A 17,734-nucleotide genomic window follows, 5' to 3' on the forward strand; every position below is an offset into this window, starting at 1 on the left:
TTTTTCGTTGGCGGCTCCTCGCTTCCATCCACTTGTTCGCCATCCGCCTCGTCATCGCTCGTCGTTGCTGGCTGTGCTCCGCCACTGAAGGACCGGACAAACGCCTCGGCTTCCTCCTGTGTGTTGAACTTTTTGTATTTCGGCCCCTTCCAGCCTACGATTGCCTCCTGTGCCTGAGACCAGTCGGTGTACACGCCAGGCTTGCGACCGACAGCGACGCCGTAGAAGCGAGGTGGCTTGGGCTTGCCATCGTTTGCGGCCGAGGGCGGGTCGCCGCCCGAGGCGAAGGATAAAGCATCTTCGTAGTTGAGAAAAGATTTGACTGTACGGATGTTAGAGAGGGGATAGAGAATCGTCGAATCGCCATAAAAGTGAAACATACAAACTGCTCCTTTGAACCCGGTAATCTGCTGCTGGCAATGCGTCCAACTGGTGTACACACCAGGGTTGAACCCGGCGCGGACAGCATAATACTTCTGCTCCCTGGCGTCCATCTTGCGCTTTCCGGATTGCGTGGACGAGGCTGTAGCAGCCTGTGCGTTTGTTGCAGGCATGATGGCACTTGCGAGACGTGCAGCGAGCGAGCTTATTAGTCCCGAGGAGTACTGCCGCCCGCGAAGCGCCGAGATGCCGGTGTTACTTGTGGCGCGAGTATTAACGGCGGCGATTGGAAGGACCGTTATGCAGGAGGTGCCACCGCGTGCGGCTGCGGCTCTGTCGGCGAGCAGGCGGAAGATGCTGGAGAGGGGTAGCTGCTGAGCGAGTCAACCGGACCGCATCATTGTTGGTAAGACCAGGGTAATCTGCTAGATTAAATGCGCTTTGTCGTCTTTGTGAGTGGTTCGATCGGTTTCGTGGCATTCAAGACTGCGACCAATTTCATAACATGCGATGGCCACAAAGGATACAGTTTTAAAGGTTGAAGCAGAATGGTGCTGTCATGGACGAGGGGAGTCGAGTGGTTTCAATTGGGGTCCAGAACATGACAATCGATAAGATAAGGCCAGGCACAAGTGGATCGCCAGTTCGCCACATGGTTTCAACTTCCGGGGTCCACCGGATATCGACAGTTCGACAGGCCTACTCCTTAACTCCATCTAAGATCTAAAAGCATGGTTTCGAAGACCAGTGTGCACTGTGCTGGACCTGGAACGATGGAACGAACCAGCAGCATAGCTCTCTGTCAGGGATCCGCCACTCCTACCTAGGTAACTAGTACTCGCTAGTAGCTTTTCGCTGACCAAGCTGAAACCAGCACAGGCAGCCAGCCAGCTTTCTTACCTATGTCCTTCCGGGTCTCCCTCTCCCCGCATCCAGATGGTCGAGGTATAGGTGCAGGAAAGTGATATTCGTACCTGAGCTCGCACTAGTAGTACGACAGTTCAGCATCGACCTGCCTTTACTCCCCCTCCTACAATGCCTCCAATTCACGACTTTCCCGCCCTGGCGCTCTGCACAACCTGTCAACAGCTGTTCGTCCAACTCCCGATCCAGCCAACTCCAGTGACGGCTCTGATTTTGAGCACAAATCTTCGGCGGTCATGACTTCTGCTTTCGAAAGGTGCAGCAAGATGTTGAGGACGGCGCTGACAATGGCTGCACGGTCTGCGAGTGGATTGTCCTCCACTACAGTTACGAGGATCACCAATCCGGTGACGAAGGCGACTTGACTGAGGAAGACTGGGCGAGCGGTATAAGGCCTTCCTGGTGGCCTGCCGCAGACGAAGAGTTCGAATTCCATTTCCGCTACGACGCCAACAAGGACGGCGGCCTGAGTCTGGAGCCACGCCCCCCGGAGCCGCGGCAACATGGGAGGTTAGAATGGTACCTGTATACGACCACGGTAAGTCAACGTAAGATTACAGAAACCCGACAATTCCCGCTGCTTCCGCTGAGAACAGATGGCAGATGATCCAGCTGCGGCACTTCCAATGCCCGGAATATCGCTCGCGGAACTCCCGTCGCCAGCGACTTTAGAAAGTGTGCGGCGATGGCTGGATGTTTGCGCCGCGAAGCACGAAGGATGCCCTGGCAACGACTGGGTTAAGCTACCCACAACGTTGGTCGAGGTCTCGCCGCCGGGCTCTCCAGAATCTGCATGTCTCCGGTTTACCGATGGCCAAGAGGGTCGGTATGCGACGTTCAGCTATTGTTGGGGCGGTCCTCAGCCCTTCGACACCGTCGCCGCCTCGCTCGCGGCTTACTCGAGAGAGCTGCCCTATACACGCCTGCCAAAGACGATACTCGATGCCTTTCAGGTTACGAGGTGTCGGGGTCTCCGCTATATCTGGATCGACTCCCTTTGCATCGTCCAGGACGACCCGGACGACAAGCAGAGGGAACTGCCGAAGATGTTTCGCATCTATGGGAACTCTTTCATCACGATCTCGCGGCCAGTTCTGGAAGCTGTAATGACGGGTTTCTAGGCCCAAGTCTTACCCCCGGGCCCCACGCCGTCTTTCCGTACGCGTTGACGAGAACAGACTAGGCTCTATCCTCGTTGGCACTGTGGACTATACGCTGGAGTTTGCCGACGAAACAATCAACATGCCCATCAATGACCGGGCCTGGACTCTTCAGGAGTCCTGCCTTGCACCGAGGCTGTTGGCGTTCGCTGGGATGACAGTCTTCTGGAGATGTGGAGGCTTAGAATGGCAACGCTGACATCCAACGATTGCCCTTGTCGACCCGGGAACAGTCGACCTCCCCGGCCTGGACATGGTAGCTATCGGTTGGAAGTGCTGGTCGGGCTATGCAACGATAGACTCGCCCGGTGCTCAGCAGTGCGCGACTCGCTTATCGTGGAAGAACCTTGTGGAAAACTACACCAGACGATTACCCAATTTGAAGAAGACAAGCTGCCGGCCATAGCTGCCATTGCCGAGAAATTCTCGCCGTCTTTCGGCGGAGGCTACCTTGCTGGCTTGTGGCGGCAGTATCTCGTTCAGGATTTGTTGTGGTACCCTAGTAGTACTGACGAGGCTCCCGGCCCGCGATTCACAGGCCACGGCCCGACATGGCCATGGGCTTAAAACGCCGGATGTATCCAATTTACGGATCTCGACAGTAGATTCGGTGACCTAGTCCCGTCGGCACGGATTGAGATTGCAGCGTGGTGCTCGCCTCCGAACGCGCGGCGTACAGAGCACTCCTGTCTGGGAAGCTGGTAATTGAAGGATACATGACGGAATTCGATCAACTGGGTGTCCTTGCTGTGTCGGGAGTTCTTTCCGTATTCGTTAACTGGGATGATCCTGAGCGTTACAAGAGCGCTGGAGACAGGTTGTTGAACAGCAAGGCAGACAAAGACGAAGACCGGTCTGCGTCCTGTTGGGCGCTGACGATTGCGACCAATCGTCCGGTGCAACACGGGGAGCACCCGGACGGGGTCTTTGGGCTGCTTCTTACCTCGTCGGGAGAGCAAGCGGGAACGTTCCAGAGGGTTGGGTGCTTTCGGCACAAAACAAAGGAAGCCAAGGGGTCCCCTCTGTTTCCCCAGACCCAAGACAAGAGGGTGGTTGCAATCGTATAACGCAACGCGATCATTCCACTGAAGGGTGCTCTCGGTTGCTAGCGTACCATCACCCGCGTACCTTGATCTATATCGGAGACTAACTGCACTTCCTGGAGGACCCAGATTCTGAAGAGTCACGACATCTTAAAGAACCTGGTATGACGAACTCTATCATTGCCCTGTGGTTTCATAACGGCTTCAAAGGCCGAGTCATCAGAACCGGCTAGGCCATCTTGCTCAGCGCTGTCGAACCTCACAATACCGGATCATGCTATCTGGCATGCCGGTCCAGTCCTAGGATTTCAATCCTCCATGTTTCCCATTTCATGATCGACTTATTAACTCTAGACCTGACAGCTGAGCCTGAGCGCATTCACACCGCGGGCCGTCCCGATTCATGATAGACAAACACCCAAAGCGGAAATATGCTCGGTGATTTTTAAATGCCAGGGTAGTGGCGCAGCAACGGTGATGTCGCAGCGTTTCAGTGAGTACGGTCGTACGTACGGGCAATACCTGTACTTGTACTGTCAGCCGTTACGAGGAAATTCCATTTCTCCATTTCAAAAACTCCTGCTATTCTAACGTTACTGCTTCGTCCGAGAGTTTCCCATCGGCAATCCGGTACATCTTTGGTGAGTATGCCGAAAGAACCCCAGCCATGGCCACTTTGGACGGCCAACTATCAACTTGACGCTGAGGTCATCCCGTCTGTGACCAGTATTCCGTACATATGAGCAGCTACCACAATAGGCTAGCGTCGTGCCGTCGCTCACGATCTTGCGATTCTCTTGGCATTCCTTTGCCGTTCCGAGCATTCCCATTGGATTCGTGCCAGCACAGCCACATACGCAACTCTCGTGTTTGGCCATCCAAATCTCGAACGCACTGGCCCAAGCTCGTCTTTGCAACACGAACCTCCTGTTGCTTCGTCGTTTGCGGTGGAGACTACCCGCAACCTTAACCCCTTGTCCTCCCCACTCGCTCTTCTGCCAACTTCATTTGTTTCAACTTCCAACCTTCAACGACCAAACGTCTGCAAAGTTCAATCAGTCTTTTGCTCGTAGCGATCTGGTTTGCGACGGTTTCTGCTGGACTCGATGGATTGATGGTGGCTTAGGTAACTAGGAAATCGTTGGTCGCTGTCACTCGCTTTTGCCCCCCGCTTTACTCCGCGACCCGAGCAGGTCGACCAACCCCCGATCAGTCGATCGGCCAACCAACCCGCCAGACCCTCTGAGCATCATCGCGACCGACCCGCGCTGGATACTGGCTGCGAAACCCGCGAAACGGACTGCTGCGAGCCGCTGTGATTAGCTCCGCCTTATGATGCTGGCCTAGGTCTGTCAACCGAAGCCAGACCCGTTCCCTTCCGACCCGGCGCCGGCGCATTCGAAATTCGACTCGAGATCCCTTGTTAGTCGTGTTGACCGCAGGCCCCTGGCGGGCATACCGGCCAAGATGCGTCTCGCAGCGACGAAGCCGTTATGGCTCCTCTCCTCCCTCGCGGCGGTTGTCCTCCCGACCAACGCCGAACCGGTGCTTCGGTCGAGCTCGCTGGCCTCGTGTCAGGAAAACTCCGGGTTCACAGCGAGTCTGTTCGACGTCGTTTTCACCCCGAATAACCTCACCGCCTCCATCAACATGATTGCAACCTCATCAATCGAGGGCTATGTGATTTTTGACATCTCCATCCTGGCATACGGGTACCAGGTCATCCGAACGACGGTCGACCCTTGCAACTCCAATCTACCAGGCTTGTGCCCCATGACATCCGGCAAGCTGAACAACCCGTTCAACCTTCCGGTCACCAAGGATGCGATTGGTCAGATTCCAGGGATTGCATACACATTTCCGGACCTCGATGCCACGGTGAGGGTGCTTATCAACAAGACCAGCGGGGACGACGCTGGGACAAGCATCGCCTGCGTCGAGGCAGATATCTCGAACGGAATGACCGGTATGTCGATATCTTCTTCGCGGATGGGCGGCAGTGCAACTTGGAGAAGTTTGGCCAAGACTGACTCGGAAAATAGTTGACCTTGTGGGCGTCAAATGGGCCTCCGCAGCCGTCGCCATCCTCGCCCTCTTCTCCTCCGCCGTGGTCTCTGGACTTGGGTTCACGAATGCGGCATCCCATGTCGCGTCCACCTCGTTATCCCTGCTCGGTTACTTCCAGGCGCTCGCTATGCTGGGTATGTGCGCCGTACCGCTTCCGCCAGTCGTGAAGTCTTGGACTCAGGACTTCCAGTGGAGCATGGGCGTCATCAAAGTCGACTTCATCCAGACCATCATGACGTGGTACCAGCGTTCCACTGGCGGAGAGGCTTCAATCTTACTCGACACGCTCCACACCGTGTCTGTGCAGGTTGAGAAGGTCAAGCGTTCTTTGCCGATGGCCCACTCCGCTGCCGGCCTTGTTCAGCGATCAGTGGGTCGGCATTCGAGCGGCCTTGCGAAGCGGGCCATTGAGCAGACCGAGTACGGCAGCTACGTCGTCTACGGTATCCAGAGAGTGGCCTTCCGGGCCGGCATCGAGTCGACCAACTTGTTTTTGACGTGCATAACGTTCTTTTATATCTTTGCACTGTTCGCAGCCATCGCCGTTGCGCTTTTCAAGGGTTTCTGCGAGTTCGCCGTCAAGATGAAGTTTATGAAGAACGATACCTTTGGCGAGTTCCGTGCCGGATGGCTGACGGTTCTGAAGGGTATGCATTGATGGTCCCTGGGATTCCGGTTCAACCTGGCTGACTGTTGATTAGGCGTCCTGTACAGAATGCTGCTCATTGGCTTTCCGCTGGTCTCAGTACTCTGCCTGTGGGAGTTCACGCAGAACGACTCCCCGGCGGCTATTGTGTTGGCCGTGTTCTTCTTCTTCGGCATAGTCGCTACGCTCGGCTATGCTGCGTACAGGGTTATTCGCATAGCTCGCCGCTCCGTCGCTCTCCACCGGAATCCGGCCTATATCCTCTTCTCGGACGCGCATGCCCTCAACAAATGGGGCTTCTTATACGTCCAATTCCGCGCGTCGGCGTATTACTTTATCGTCCCTGTCCTCCTCTACACCCTGGTCAAGGCAATGTTCATCGCCTTCGCCCAAAAGGCCGGAACCGTCCAGGCGGTGGCTCTTATCATCATCGAGGCGGCGGCGCTTATTGCATCGTCGGTGTTGCGGCCGTGGATGGATAAGAGCACAAACTCATTCAACATCGCCATCTGCGCGATGAACTTCATCAACGCGATCTTCCTTTTCATCTTCACGGATGTGTTTGGGTTCCCCAAACTGGTTGTCGGTGTGGTGGGCGTTGTACTCTGGATCGCCAACGCCGCTTTTGCGCTCATCCTTCTTCTCATGCTCATCGTCACGACCGGCATCGTGCTGTTCCATAACAACCCGGACACGCGGTACCAGTTCATGAACGACGACCGCACGTCGTTTATGAAGTCACAATCGCAGATCGGCACCACGACCGAACTCGATGCGCTGGGCGCCACCGCCCGCGGCGACGGCACGCTGTTCAAGCGGAGCACCGATCTCGAGGACGACGAATCAGGCATGTCCAACGAGAAGGCCATGGCGGCGCGCCCGGGTACTGCCAACTCTGGCCCTTACTCGGCCGGGGAATCGGCACGTAACTCGTTCAGGAACTCGGCGCGGAATTCCGTGCGAAGCTCGTTCCGTGCGCCTGTGGACCCCGTGCATGGCACGTATCCTCCTGAGCCGCAACACATGAGAAGTGGGAGTTTGAGGGCTGGGAGCATAAGGACGCCGAGCCCGTTCGCGCCTTCACAATCGTCGTCTTCCAACTTGTCGGGCAACCAGAGCCAACAGAGCGGAGGGAGTCATGCGGCGCCCAAACCACCGGCTGTGAAGTGAGTGCACTTAGTCTCAGTCTCTTCTGGAGTCTTGCATTTGCTAACCGATATTCCCTTTAGTGCTTGGCAACGGGGAGCCGGCTATGACTAAACTTTGGGGGGTATTTCTTTTTTTGGTATCTCAGCATCCTCCCTGTCTGTCAGTCGGGAAAGCGGCTAGTAATCGTTTTCTGTACATACTCTTAGGGTCTGGGTGTTCAGTTTTTCTGGTTGGCATTGGGGTTATCAAAGAGTCACTCCTTATTAGATCTCTCTCTCTTATTCTGTAGTTGCAGTGGGTAAGGTATCTTTGCGTCGAAATTCAGGTAGTTTGGAGTTCTGGCTACATGGCTACTTCAGGTACTTTAGGATTAGCCAAAGTCTAATCTGCGAACCCTCCACATCTGGTGTCATGCTGGTGTTGTGTATGTCTGTCTGATGCGACCAGCCCTTCGATTGCCCATCGCTAGCTGCCCACAGAACTGGTTAAGGACGTAGACTGTCCGCCGAGATAAATGGTGCTAGTTCTCATCTCAGATGCAAATCACCCGTGCCTATTTTCCTTTCAACGTCATGCTGCCCCTCACTTGCACTCGGTTTTCTCGTTGCAAGTTCGCTGCGAGTCTCGGCTGTATTTTTGACAGATATTGAATCGGAGAAAGACACTATGTGATATAACCATCACCGCAGGACGGAAAAACAACAAATTCGACAGTAGGTCAGATTCTTGGTGAGTACTAGCAGGAGCGTTGTCACCACGTCAGTGGTCGCTATATCCCTCGCTCGAGGCTCAGAGCAAGGTATTGTAGGTATAATAGGGGTTGAAACCGCCTCGGGTACCTTGGATCGGCCGGGCTAAGGTGGGATCAGCAAAATCTTGCCTTTCGCACGCTAGGGCTCCCACTAGAGAGACGGGTCCGTCTCGATTAGTCATCCCAGTTGATTATGTCAGCCCCAAAAATTACCCCGCGCTCGCCCCCCTGAACTGCGTGCCCCTGAACTGCGTGCCCCTGAACTGCGTTGCGCGCCCCTGAATTACACCACCAAGCACTACTCTGGCTACCTAACTACAGTACATTTGAATACCGCAAAGGGCATGCCCTCGAGGACCTTATATGGCCAACTGCGTGGCACTTCGAACACGTGGTTGGGGCCCGACGGGACTGGGCCTGGGCCGCCTCGACCACTTCAAATTGACTGGGCTCCCGTTTAGTACTTGACTATGGGAGTGAGCTTCGAGCCCGAACTGGCTCAATAAGCTGGCGAGGCTCAAGGAGTAGTTGCGGGGCTCCCTCGCGCGTCAAATGCCAGTGCGGGTGGAAGTGGTCAAGAAGAAGAGCCTCGCCTTGCAGACTCTCAAGCACATGTAAGCATGGTAGCCCATACACTCGAGAGAAGGTGCCTGTACAAATAGGAGAGGGGGGAGGGTCGGTCCTTGCAAGCAACTTCCGTTGTTCCTCTACCTTCCTCATTGCCTCGTATGATACCCAGCCTCGAACAGTTCAGGGGGCCGAGCGCGGGGTAATTTTGGGGCTGACATAATCAATTGGGATGACTAATCGAGACGGACCCGTCTCTCTAGTGGGAACCGCACGCTAGCAATTGATGACTCAGCAGGCCCGGGGCCAGCACTCGCCCGAAGTTCTGCCAGTCGAGAACGAGTGTACAGTTGGCGGGGGGTCAAAAAGTTTTATACGGGGCCCTTCGGCTAAACCTCGGGGAGTGAAACCCCGGTTAACCCCCCGCGGATCGGCTGGTTTTCCGCGCTTAGTAATCCGTATAATGCACTATTTAAGTCCAGGCACCTGTGACGGTGGGACCCACCGTACCATGGCACAGGCCATTGCTTAGTCATGTGCCCGGCTTCCGGTGCATGCATGATTGGTCAACCTGGTTGGTGCCTCACCTTCCACATCTGGGCACATGCCCCACATCCTGTATTTAGACCTCTTCGCACCTTGCAGTCTTCGAGGATTCCTTTCCTCCTGTAAGTTCAGTATTCTTGCAATACAGTCAGTTGCCCACCAGAGCCTTGAGCCTGGCCTGCGACGCCAGTCACCGTGACATATATACGCTGCTCTTTAGCACCGACGACGGTGAGATTACTTACGCCAGGGCCCGGCTAGAGTATAACTTCTAGATCATTAGCCGGCTATAGCGCTACTAGCCTAGCCTATAGGCTTCTTTTAGTAGGCTCTACGCCTTCTATGCTACCTATATAGATATAGACAAACACGAGGGTACCGATGTGACGTTTCGGTTAGACCGTTGGATATTAAGATTTCTACTAGATTTTGCGAATCCTATGGATGTTGCGGAGAGATATCGTAAGGGAAGGGATGATCTGGCTTTTTGGTTGCGGCAGGGCGGACGTGAGCATGAACAGGGGGCTCGAGGAGGCTGGGGTCGTCCTGAGAGATGCTGCAGTTACACTGTGGTGGCCTTTGACCCGAATGGCTCTGGTGGGATGGAACACGCGGTTGGACTAGAGGACTGGCATGTACAAAGAAGTGCTCCATCTAGGAAAGCGATGTGTTTATATCTCAGGACAGGTTGGAAAGTGGAGCTTCTGCTCGGACTCACAAGTTGCTCTTCCTCCTTCACAACGACCTCTGTAACGTCACGCCGCGCCAGTTATTTTTTGAGGCTCGCACGACGAGTAACAGTGGACGAGAGGAGTGACCACACTTTCTCGTCGACACATCCCGGTTGGCTGTCCCTTGCTCTAGTACCTCTTTTCTCATGACTCTCCGAAATCTCGGAGATCTAGTCGCACAGATTCACCTTAACACAATAGCCTGTCCATAACTCTACCTTCCACGTCCGCGGGTACCAAATTCACCTAAATGCTTCACAGCGGCGTCTCCGCCGCCCGCTTGCCATCCCACGCCGGTCATAACCCTCGCCTACCGCATCTTCACTGGCCCCGGCGCTTCAGCTAGCAAATATAGCTTGCCTCGGCCGAGACGAGAGCAGCTGTGGGATGCACTGCCTCGCCCCTTGCCGTCAACAAGGGGATCGGCGACATCGAGGCTGCTGCCTCATCCTGGGTACTCCACTACCCACTTGAGAGCATGCTCATGGTTATCTGCTCCTACGGAGAACAGCACTCTTCCTTAGCCTCCAGCCACCAACTCCATAGTGACCCTCTCCCGCTTCATGCACAGGGCACATATGACCAGGAGACCGCCAGAGACAATGATCAGCGTATATGCACCGTCAATCGCCTCCACCAGGACGTCTAAGGCGGCACGCCGGACATCTGGCGGTGCGGATTGCAGCACCGCGCTTTTGGCACCAGCGATAGCAGCCGTAACATCCACCTCAGAGTACCCAGCTGGAATCAGGATAGATAAGAGCCTGTCCTGAGCAGAATTCTGAAATATCGTGCTGCAGATCGCGAGCGCGACGAGGATGCTTCCCTGTTGGGCGATGTTGATGAACTGCGTGACCGCGGCGACGTCGTCGGGAGAGACCTTGGCCGGCACAACCGAGTACGCGGCCTGGTAAGCGGTCATGCCGATGCCGACCAGAATCGAGTAACCGTAGATGTTGGCGTTGGCCATGTCTTCCGAGCTCGTGTACAAGAGTGCGCCCCCGATGGCTGTAAAGACGCCACTGACTAGAAACCATGGCATGTAGTACCCCCAGCGCAGCATCAGCACCCCGTTCAAGATGACGCCGAAGATGTAAAAGCAGATGAACGGGAGGAGTCGGACCGCCGCCTGGACGCCGTTGTCGTTGCGCACGAACTGGAAGTAGAGCGGGAGGTAATAGATGGTGACGAACAGCGCGCCGCCGAGGCAGCAGCAGCAGATGAACAGAAGCACCAGCGTCCGGTCACGCAGGAAATGTCCAGGAAAAAGCCGGTTCTCCCTGGTTGTGAAGAGCGCAAAGTACTGTGTGGCGGCAAAGGCAGTGATTGTCACCGCGAAGACGACGTAGAGTGCGACCATGCGGCCATCTCCCCAGGGCCAGATCGAGCCTCCGAAGGTGAAGATCATGGCGAAGACGGTGTACATGGCCGAACTCAGGATAGACCCTACCCAGTCGAGGGATAGCAGCTTCGCCAGCAGACTGACATCGGGTCGGGGCTGGACCGACGGCAGAAGGAAGATGTAGATCGGAGCCATGGCGGCAAAGATGAAGAGGTTGAGATAGAAGGCCTTCCATTCACGCGTTAGCATGCCCTCCCAGCGTCTCACTACAAGGAACTGCCCGACAGTCACTCACCCAACGCCAGCCTGAAGACGAGCTATCGGCCAGGGAACCGCCCACTACGGGTCCGAGAATGGCACCGGCGCCATAGACCAGTACAATGACTGCCATGTAGACGCTGCGCTCTTTTGGCGTGGTAAGCCGTTGGATCAAGTTCAAGTTCCTGCAGTGGGAATTAGACTGGATCAGGAAGGCAATCTCTTCATCCTTGGAAAGAGAGTTCATCGTCCTGTACTTACCCCAGATACATGCCCGCTCCGCCAGCGCCTGCCCAAACTCGTCCCACAATCAGGGCATCCATGGTGGGAGCGGCCCCGCACAGCGCGCTCCCAGCCGCGAACATTGCCAGGGATCCGACATACAGCCATTTTACATCGAAAATAGCGTACGCCTTGCCACTACCAGCCACGTATTAGCGCCAGGCGGGTAAAGCCGGTGAGAAACGGTGTACACACATGGGGAGGATAATTGCAATGGATCCCAGGGGGAAGCCGACGCCGAGCCATCCGAGCTTGCTGACGCCGCCGAGGGAGTCGATGATGGGGGCCTGGATATCGGCGACAATGGTGTTGTCCAGGCCGTACAGGAGATTGCACGAGAAGATGGCCAGGCAGACAAGCAGCCAGCGCAGTCCCCGGATGGATCTCTGAGGTCTTCCGTCACTGCTCAGCGGTTGCTGGTCTGGAGGTGGTGGGTGATGCTCCATCTTCGACATACTGACTTTTGCGTGTCATCCGGTAACGTAAAATGTGGCTGCCGGGTCGAGCATAATGTTGCGCGGGGACTGGGTTATTAATGCCCGCAGACGATGTACGTTCGGATGAAGAAACTGAAATTTCAGCATCTCATGGACCCGTCAGGTGGACACTGCGAAAAGATAACAATCCAGGAATAGATATCTCCGAGTAACATCGCCGAAAAAAAAATTCCAAATAACTCATCGCCGAAGCCCATCTCCGAAAAGGATCCTCTAGGGAGACGGTGAGCCTCATGCAACTTTTTGATGACTGCGGTCTTAGGACGTGCCACAGGTGATGCGATGACAAAGTGAAAAGCACCCAGGGAGCAGATTCTCATTGTACTAATTAGATCAATTTCCACACCACGCATTCTATATATACCTGGATTGGCAATGGCAGTCTTGTTGGTTAAGTCCATGTACATGACAGGATTGTAGAGAATCAACATTCGGGTGCGATGGCATGAACGCCGTGACGACAGATGGTCACTTCCGCTCCGGTGATGATGATTGTGGCCGTGGCCTGGGAGAAGCAGGCGACTCCTCCTCCGCCGAAGCGGGCTTACGACTAATGCTCTTTAACAAACGTAGAACTTTTTAAGATATCACTATGGTTCTTGTTCGACTCGCTGTCTAACTACCACTATGATGGGCGGCTAAACCTGGTGGTATTGCGATATTCTCAATCAACTATTCCGCCGCAAGCTCTCGATTCTCGTGCCAGCCCTAGGGAAGCGATTCAGAATAGGACCTAAAATACGGCTAGTGTAGGACGATGGGCCAAGGTTGCGGTAGCGTAGTCGGATCATCCTTTTTGGGGTCCTTGTCGTAGTCCGCGATGAACTCGCGAATGTAGGCCCCGTTGAAGTCAATGAGAACTATGCTGCCGTCGGGCTTGACCATGATATTCCGCGGATGCACGTCTTGGTGCCTAAACCCCAGTCTCCCACAGGATAGTGATCTCGGCTTCGAAAATCTTCTGGAGGACGCGGAAACTGCGGTCTACCTTCCCCGGCGGCTCCGTCTCGACGGGCGGGAAGGCAAGGGCGAACCCGATAGCTGGATCCTCGAAGTCTCCCGACGGTCTTCAGCTCCTATAATCGGCGGTCTCGCGGGGTGGCGGCCCGTAGGCCCCATACAAGCTAAAGGGTTCTGGCGGTAAATGCTCACGAATGCGGAGTGTCGTGTTTGGGAGGTACGTCCCCCGACCAGAGCGCTGTCGCCGGGGAGATGGTGGTTGCGGGCAGGGGGAGGGTTGCCCACCAATCAACTGCTAGGCAGACACAACCTGGAACAACTTTTGCGAAGTGCAAAAAGCAAAATCTTGGTTTTCGCACAACTGCAATTGATGACTCAGCGAGCACGGACCAGCGCCTCGCCCGAAGTTTTGCCGGCCAAAAACCCGTTCACGTTCCCGGAGTGGGGCCGGCTCCGTAACAACTCCAAACGGCGCCGGCGACGGAGGCCGGAAGGCGTCGCCCAATCTACTTGGTTCACACCCCATCCGGTCCCTCAGCTCGCACCCCGTGCAATCGCGATGGCGATGTATTTTAGGCGCCAGGATCCCGTTCCCGGTTCGGGGACGCGAACCAACTGCGCCCAACCCCCGAGCCTCGATGTGCTGGCCTTGCTGGCCTTGCTGGCCTGGCTCGGTCATGCTGTCGTTGCCTCCCTTCTCTCCCCCCCAACCATGGAACTCCCTTCCTCCCTTACCTTTTCCTCGTTCTTCCTGCTCCTAACGCACTTCTTAACTCACACTCCCTAGAGAACTCCCTTCCTCCCTCACCTTTTCGTCGTTCTTCCTGCTCCCAACGCACTTCTCACCTTACTATGAGAGTGCAACGACAGTCGCGTTTCTCTGGGGCGGACCCGGTTAAGGTTAAAGCGCTCCTCCAGGCTTACACGGTCCGTGCCATCGAGGAGAATGGTAATGAGAAGCCCTTTGTTGCTCCGGACACGAAGGCGGAGCGTGATAGAATATGGGAAGCCTGGACCGAGTATGTCTTCTCTTCTATCCTCCCAGGCTTCCTCAACCGATACCTAATCTCGATATAAAGCCTGGGACATTGTACTGATTTGTTACTAATTTCAATCACATCTTCAAAGATTCTATGAGCTTACTAGAGAGAAAGAAGGTGCAATGGACAGGTATGGCGCTCCCCGGATGTGTGGCGCTCACCATCGAGCTAACTAAGTGAAGCCGTAGTGGCTTCGACTCCCGCCGCTTCTGGCTCGACTTCGCCCGGGATCCATCCAACCCAAATGTTCAAGGACCAGTCCAGGCGTTTCTACACGAATATGTGGAAAGCTCCTACAAGGAACGTGTCGTGCTAGGGCCTGAGGAGCGCGCCATGACCCGCACCGTCAACTCCGCTTATAGCGTCATCGAGGTTTGGCGGAGGCTCATCGCAGCCGCCGATTTCAACGTTCTCCGTGTTCAGCGGGCAGCGCTGCGAAGGAATGACCAAGCCGAGAAGGCCAGCCGGCTAGTGCTGAAGTGGGAGCAAGAAGGCGAGAAACGCGAAGGACCCGCCTATACAGTTGTCAGGGTATGTAAGGCCAAAAACGACTCTATCACTTCCCTCCCCCTCCCCTTGTACAGAAAACTTGTATACCTTGCATGTCACTGAGGATACTTCTCTACGTCTCCCACACTTCCCATCCCACGCTTCTACTATTCGTATACTTTACTAACGAATGACTGCCTGGCTAGTGGATTCTCCAGACCCTAACCCTAGATCTCGGGCTGGAGCTCGGCTCGTCATACGAGAAGGTCGAGGCAACAGCAGCAGACATCATCGTCATTCTTACAGCGCTGTACCAGCGTGCTGATGATATACCCGCTAAGCCAGTGACGAGGGTGTCGGCCCACCACGCGATCCTTCAAATGGGTACTGGCGGTTGGCGTCCAGGCTGCATTGAAGATACCTTATGCAAGCAGTACACGATATCCGTCGTGCGCGATCCCGATGATCCCACTCGGGTGAAGCCTATTGTTACATACAGGATCAATCGGAACAAGATCAAGGAGGCCGAGAAGACCGTCAAATACAGGAAGAACACATCGTGAGTAGCTTCATCCATGTTATTCGTAGATGGGAGGCCAAGGACTGACGAGGTGGATCCCCTACCGCCTGTCAACAGCGTTGCCCACTCTACCACTCTCGTGCCGTTTCCCCTCCTCGATTCGGCAAGCCTCGTGATCGCCCGGGCGATACAGATGGACGCCTTGGATTTGGATGTCAGCTATGATTCGCTTCGCGATCTTCTACAACGTCCGCAACTTGGCAATACCGACCGCATCGACATCCCCTGGAAGGAGAGCTTCCTCAACGAGCCTCTCTTCCAACTCACATACGCCGACTTCTGGGCGATTTGGCGTCGGTGCCTCTATGTTATAGGCAGCCGGAAAGACGTCCGCCCTTATTCTCTTCACATTGGAGCTGGAGCCCGGCTGGATGGTACGTTGCTTTCCGACACGTACCGCCGCTGGACATCAATTGACACATTTCTGCAGACAGCCTGTCAAGTGCCCTACGTAACTACGTCATGGGCCACTCAGGACCCGTTTTCGAAAATGACTACCAGACAGCTGTCGTAAGAACCAATCTCGCCGCCATAGCCTTTGGGCCGAAAGCGGTACGCCGGGATGAGACGCTCTTCAACGAGCTGCGCAATATGACCCTTTCACGGGACGAAGGCGCCCCTATCAAGGTGTCGGAAGCGCAGATTGCGAAGTTCCGGGAACGAAGGGATATCGCCAAGCTCCGCAGCGAGATTCAGCATACCACCGACAAGCTTGAGAAGAGCAGGCTTCGCGGCCAAATCGGCCGCATCATCGAGACTTGCAAAAGGCTGAAGCTCGAAGAAGATCGACAGGCCTATTTCAAGGAGGCTGACCGATTGCGTCTCCAGGGTGTTGAGCCGACCCCAGCGCCCGGCCGGGGGGGCCGGGGATAGCGGCTCCGGTGGCCACCTGTCTATCGCGCTGGAGACCGCGGGACGAGGGCGAATTTCCAACGAACGACACAAGTGCATCAGAGCAGTATGTCGATGCGCAGCTGCTGTACCTGTCGTCTACCGTACCTACATCTCGTCAGCGGGCTCCAGAGGCACCGGCACCGGCACCGGCACCGGCACCCTCTAAGCCCCAAGGAGCATCCTGCTGTTTCGCCTGCTTCAAAAGCTTTACAACCCGCACTGGGCTTACACGGCACTTCCAAGATACCCATCTTGTCGACGGTACATTTGACAACCCTTTCCCTTGTCCCAGGTGCAGGCGCGCCGGGGCAGCAGAGGTTGTCCACGGCCCAGCACAGTGGTGCAATCATCTCGAGCATACCCATGGCCTAATCCATACACCGAGATTCAATCCGGGTACCAGCCACAGAGCCTGCCCGTCAAACTCGCCGTTAGCCTGTCTTCGATGCGAGGCACCTATGGCGTCTGTGAGCACTCTGCTCGCCCACATGAACCGGACCGAGATTCCTCGGTATCGTAAGAGCCTTCACGTCTCCTGTAGTGCCTGCACTCGTGATGGCCTGGTAGACGCCAAGCCGATGAGTCTCTGGGAATGGCTGACGCACGCTCGGGCCGTCCACAAGTGGGCTCTTCCTGGCCTGGCACCGTGCCTTCTCTGCGGACACCTCTGCGCCCCAGGGCCGGGTCTCCGGAGACATTTCGCCACCCAGCACAGAGACAAGCTCGGAGAGCGTTTCAATTGCGCCGCGTGCTTGGCTTCGACAGTGCCGGCAGGAGAGGCGCAAGGCACCTATGACTTTGAGGAGCTCCTCCGACATGGCGTGGACAAGCACCCGTTAGGACAGTTGGCGGCAGATGGTGCGGGAGGAAAGCGCAAGAGGGACGGCGGCATGTCCGGCGAGCACACAGCGCCAGCCGCTAAGCGCACGAAGGGCGACGGCGATGGAAAACATCCCGCGCTAGCTGCTAGGCGCACGGAGAGCGACGGCGACGGCGACAGAAAGTGTCCCGCTCCAGCCGCCAGGCACACAGAAAGCGACGGCGAACGGGAGTGCCCGGCTCTACCCGCCAACAGAAAGAGGGCAGCCGGGCACAAAGTGGCGTACAGGAAGGAGCTCTCCCCCGTTGCGATTTACAATGCCGACAGCGACCCGTGCGAGGACGTCATCATCTGCGCATCGACTATTAACGAGCAGCAAACTTGCCATTTCACGAAGAATCTTATCGGCTCAAGTGCGGCCCTGGATTCTGAGTTTCTGGGCAATGTCGACCCTGCGCTTCTCGCTCCTTGGCGGCCAGCTAGTGCCGTCCACCACACTGCCGCGATGCTCTCAGACCTTCCAACGCCAGAAGCGCTCAGGCGGCCACGGCGTTACCGGGGGCCACTGCCATGGCTAAGCAGGAGGATCTTGGTGACTGGGTCTTGA

At 55.8% G+C, this 17,734-nt stretch overlaps 7 protein-coding genes across 7 annotated transcripts; 6 read left to right on the forward strand and 1 right to left on the reverse strand.

The window, feature by feature from the left end:
* Window positions 1–1,821: 1,821 nt before the first annotated feature.
* On the forward strand, window positions 1,822–2,426 carry B0T15DRAFT_484800 (heterokaryon incompatibility protein-domain-containing protein; the record flags this gene model as incomplete). Its single annotated transcript, XM_062866243.1, has 2 exons — window positions 1,822–1,843; window positions 1,978–2,426. 2 exons carry the CDS (start codon window positions 1,822–1,824, stop codon window positions 2,424–2,426), a joined length of 471 nt encoding a protein of 156 aa, XP_062720813.1.
* Window positions 2,427–2,531: 105 nt separating this feature from the next.
* On the forward strand, window positions 2,532–3,147 carry B0T15DRAFT_187276 (uncharacterized protein). The gene has a single exon (XM_062862396.1). The coding sequence runs from the start codon at window positions 2,637–2,639 to the stop codon at window positions 3,030–3,032; it is 396 nt and encodes a 131-aa protein (XP_062720814.1). The 5' UTR covers window positions 2,532–2,636; the 3' UTR covers window positions 3,033–3,147.
* Window positions 3,148–4,975: 1,828 nt separating this feature from the next.
* B0T15DRAFT_397412 (uncharacterized protein) lies at window positions 4,976–7,391 on the forward strand (the record flags this gene model as incomplete). Its single annotated transcript, XM_062864897.1, has 3 exons — window positions 4,976–5,474; window positions 5,551–6,222; window positions 6,277–7,391. The coding sequence occupies 3 exons, from the start codon at window positions 4,976–4,978 to the stop codon at window positions 7,389–7,391; spliced, it is 2,286 nt and encodes a 761-aa protein (XP_062720815.1).
* A 2,909-nt stretch (window positions 7,392–10,300) lies between these two features.
* On the reverse strand, window positions 10,301–12,447 carry B0T15DRAFT_187370 (putative MFS transporter). Its single transcript, XM_062862397.1, has 4 exons — window positions 12,043–12,447; window positions 11,827–11,985; window positions 11,603–11,750; window positions 10,301–11,535 (listed from the first exon to the last, which is right to left on the reverse strand). The coding sequence occupies exons 1-4, from the start codon at window positions 12,300–12,302 to the stop codon at window positions 10,486–10,488; spliced, it is 1,617 nt and encodes a 538-aa protein (XP_062720816.1). The 5' UTR covers window positions 12,303–12,447; the 3' UTR covers window positions 10,301–10,485.
* Window positions 12,448–12,866: 419 nt separating this feature from the next.
* On the forward strand, window positions 12,867–13,597 carry B0T15DRAFT_531128 (uncharacterized protein). Its single transcript, XM_062869232.1, has one exon. It carries the CDS (start codon window positions 13,198–13,200, stop codon window positions 13,486–13,488), a length of 291 nt encoding a protein of 96 aa, XP_062720817.1. The 5' UTR covers window positions 12,867–13,197; the 3' UTR covers window positions 13,489–13,597.
* Window positions 13,598–15,768: 2,171 nt separating this feature from the next.
* B0T15DRAFT_187410 (uncharacterized protein) lies at window positions 15,769–16,565 on the forward strand. The gene is made up of 2 exons (XM_062862398.1): window positions 15,769–15,787; window positions 15,844–16,565. The coding sequence occupies exon 2, from the start codon at window positions 15,876–15,878 to the stop codon at window positions 16,284–16,286; it is 411 nt and encodes a 136-aa protein (XP_062720818.1). The 5' UTR covers window positions 15,769–15,787; window positions 15,844–15,875; the 3' UTR covers window positions 16,287–16,565.
* Window positions 16,566–16,885: 320 nt separating this feature from the next.
* Window positions 16,886–17,734, forward strand: B0T15DRAFT_398302 (uncharacterized protein; the record flags this gene model as incomplete). Its single annotated transcript, XM_062864943.1, has 1 exon — window positions 16,886–17,734. One exon carries the CDS (start codon window positions 16,886–16,888, stop codon window positions 17,732–17,734), a length of 849 nt encoding a protein of 282 aa, XP_062720819.1.

The sequence above is a fragment of the Chaetomium strumarium genome, assembly GCF_033439665.1.
Source record: "Chaetomium strumarium strain CBS 333.67 chromosome Unknown B0T15scaffold_4, whole genome shotgun sequence".
Classification (NCBI taxonomy): domain Eukaryota; kingdom Fungi; phylum Ascomycota; class Sordariomycetes; order Sordariales; family Chaetomiaceae; genus Chaetomium; species Chaetomium strumarium.

Bases quoted from the DNA above. Each gene is read 5' to 3' on its own strand.
- B0T15DRAFT_187276 (XM_062862396.1), top strand. From the start codon at position 2,637: ATGTGGAGGCTTAGAATGGCAACGCTGACATCCAACGATTGCCCTTGT.
- B0T15DRAFT_187370 (XM_062862397.1), bottom strand. From the start codon at position 12,302: ATGTCGAAGATGGAGCATCACCCACCACCTCCAGACCAGCAACCGCTG. The intron at 11,986-12,042 runs GTGTGTACACCG...CGTGGCTGGTAG, and splicing joins ATTGCAATTATCCTCCCCAT to TGGCAAGGCGTACGCTATTT. The intron at 11,751-11,826 runs GTAAGTACAGGA...TTCCCACTGCAG, and splicing joins GGAGCGGGCATGTATCTGGG to GAACTTGAACTTGATCCAAC.
- B0T15DRAFT_531128 (XM_062869232.1), top strand. From the start codon at position 13,198: ATGAGAACTATGCTGCCGTCGGGCTTGACCATGATATTCCGCGGATGC.
- B0T15DRAFT_187410 (XM_062862398.1), top strand. From the start codon at position 15,876: ATGGGCCACTCAGGACCCGTTTTCGAAAATGACTACCAGACAGCTGTC.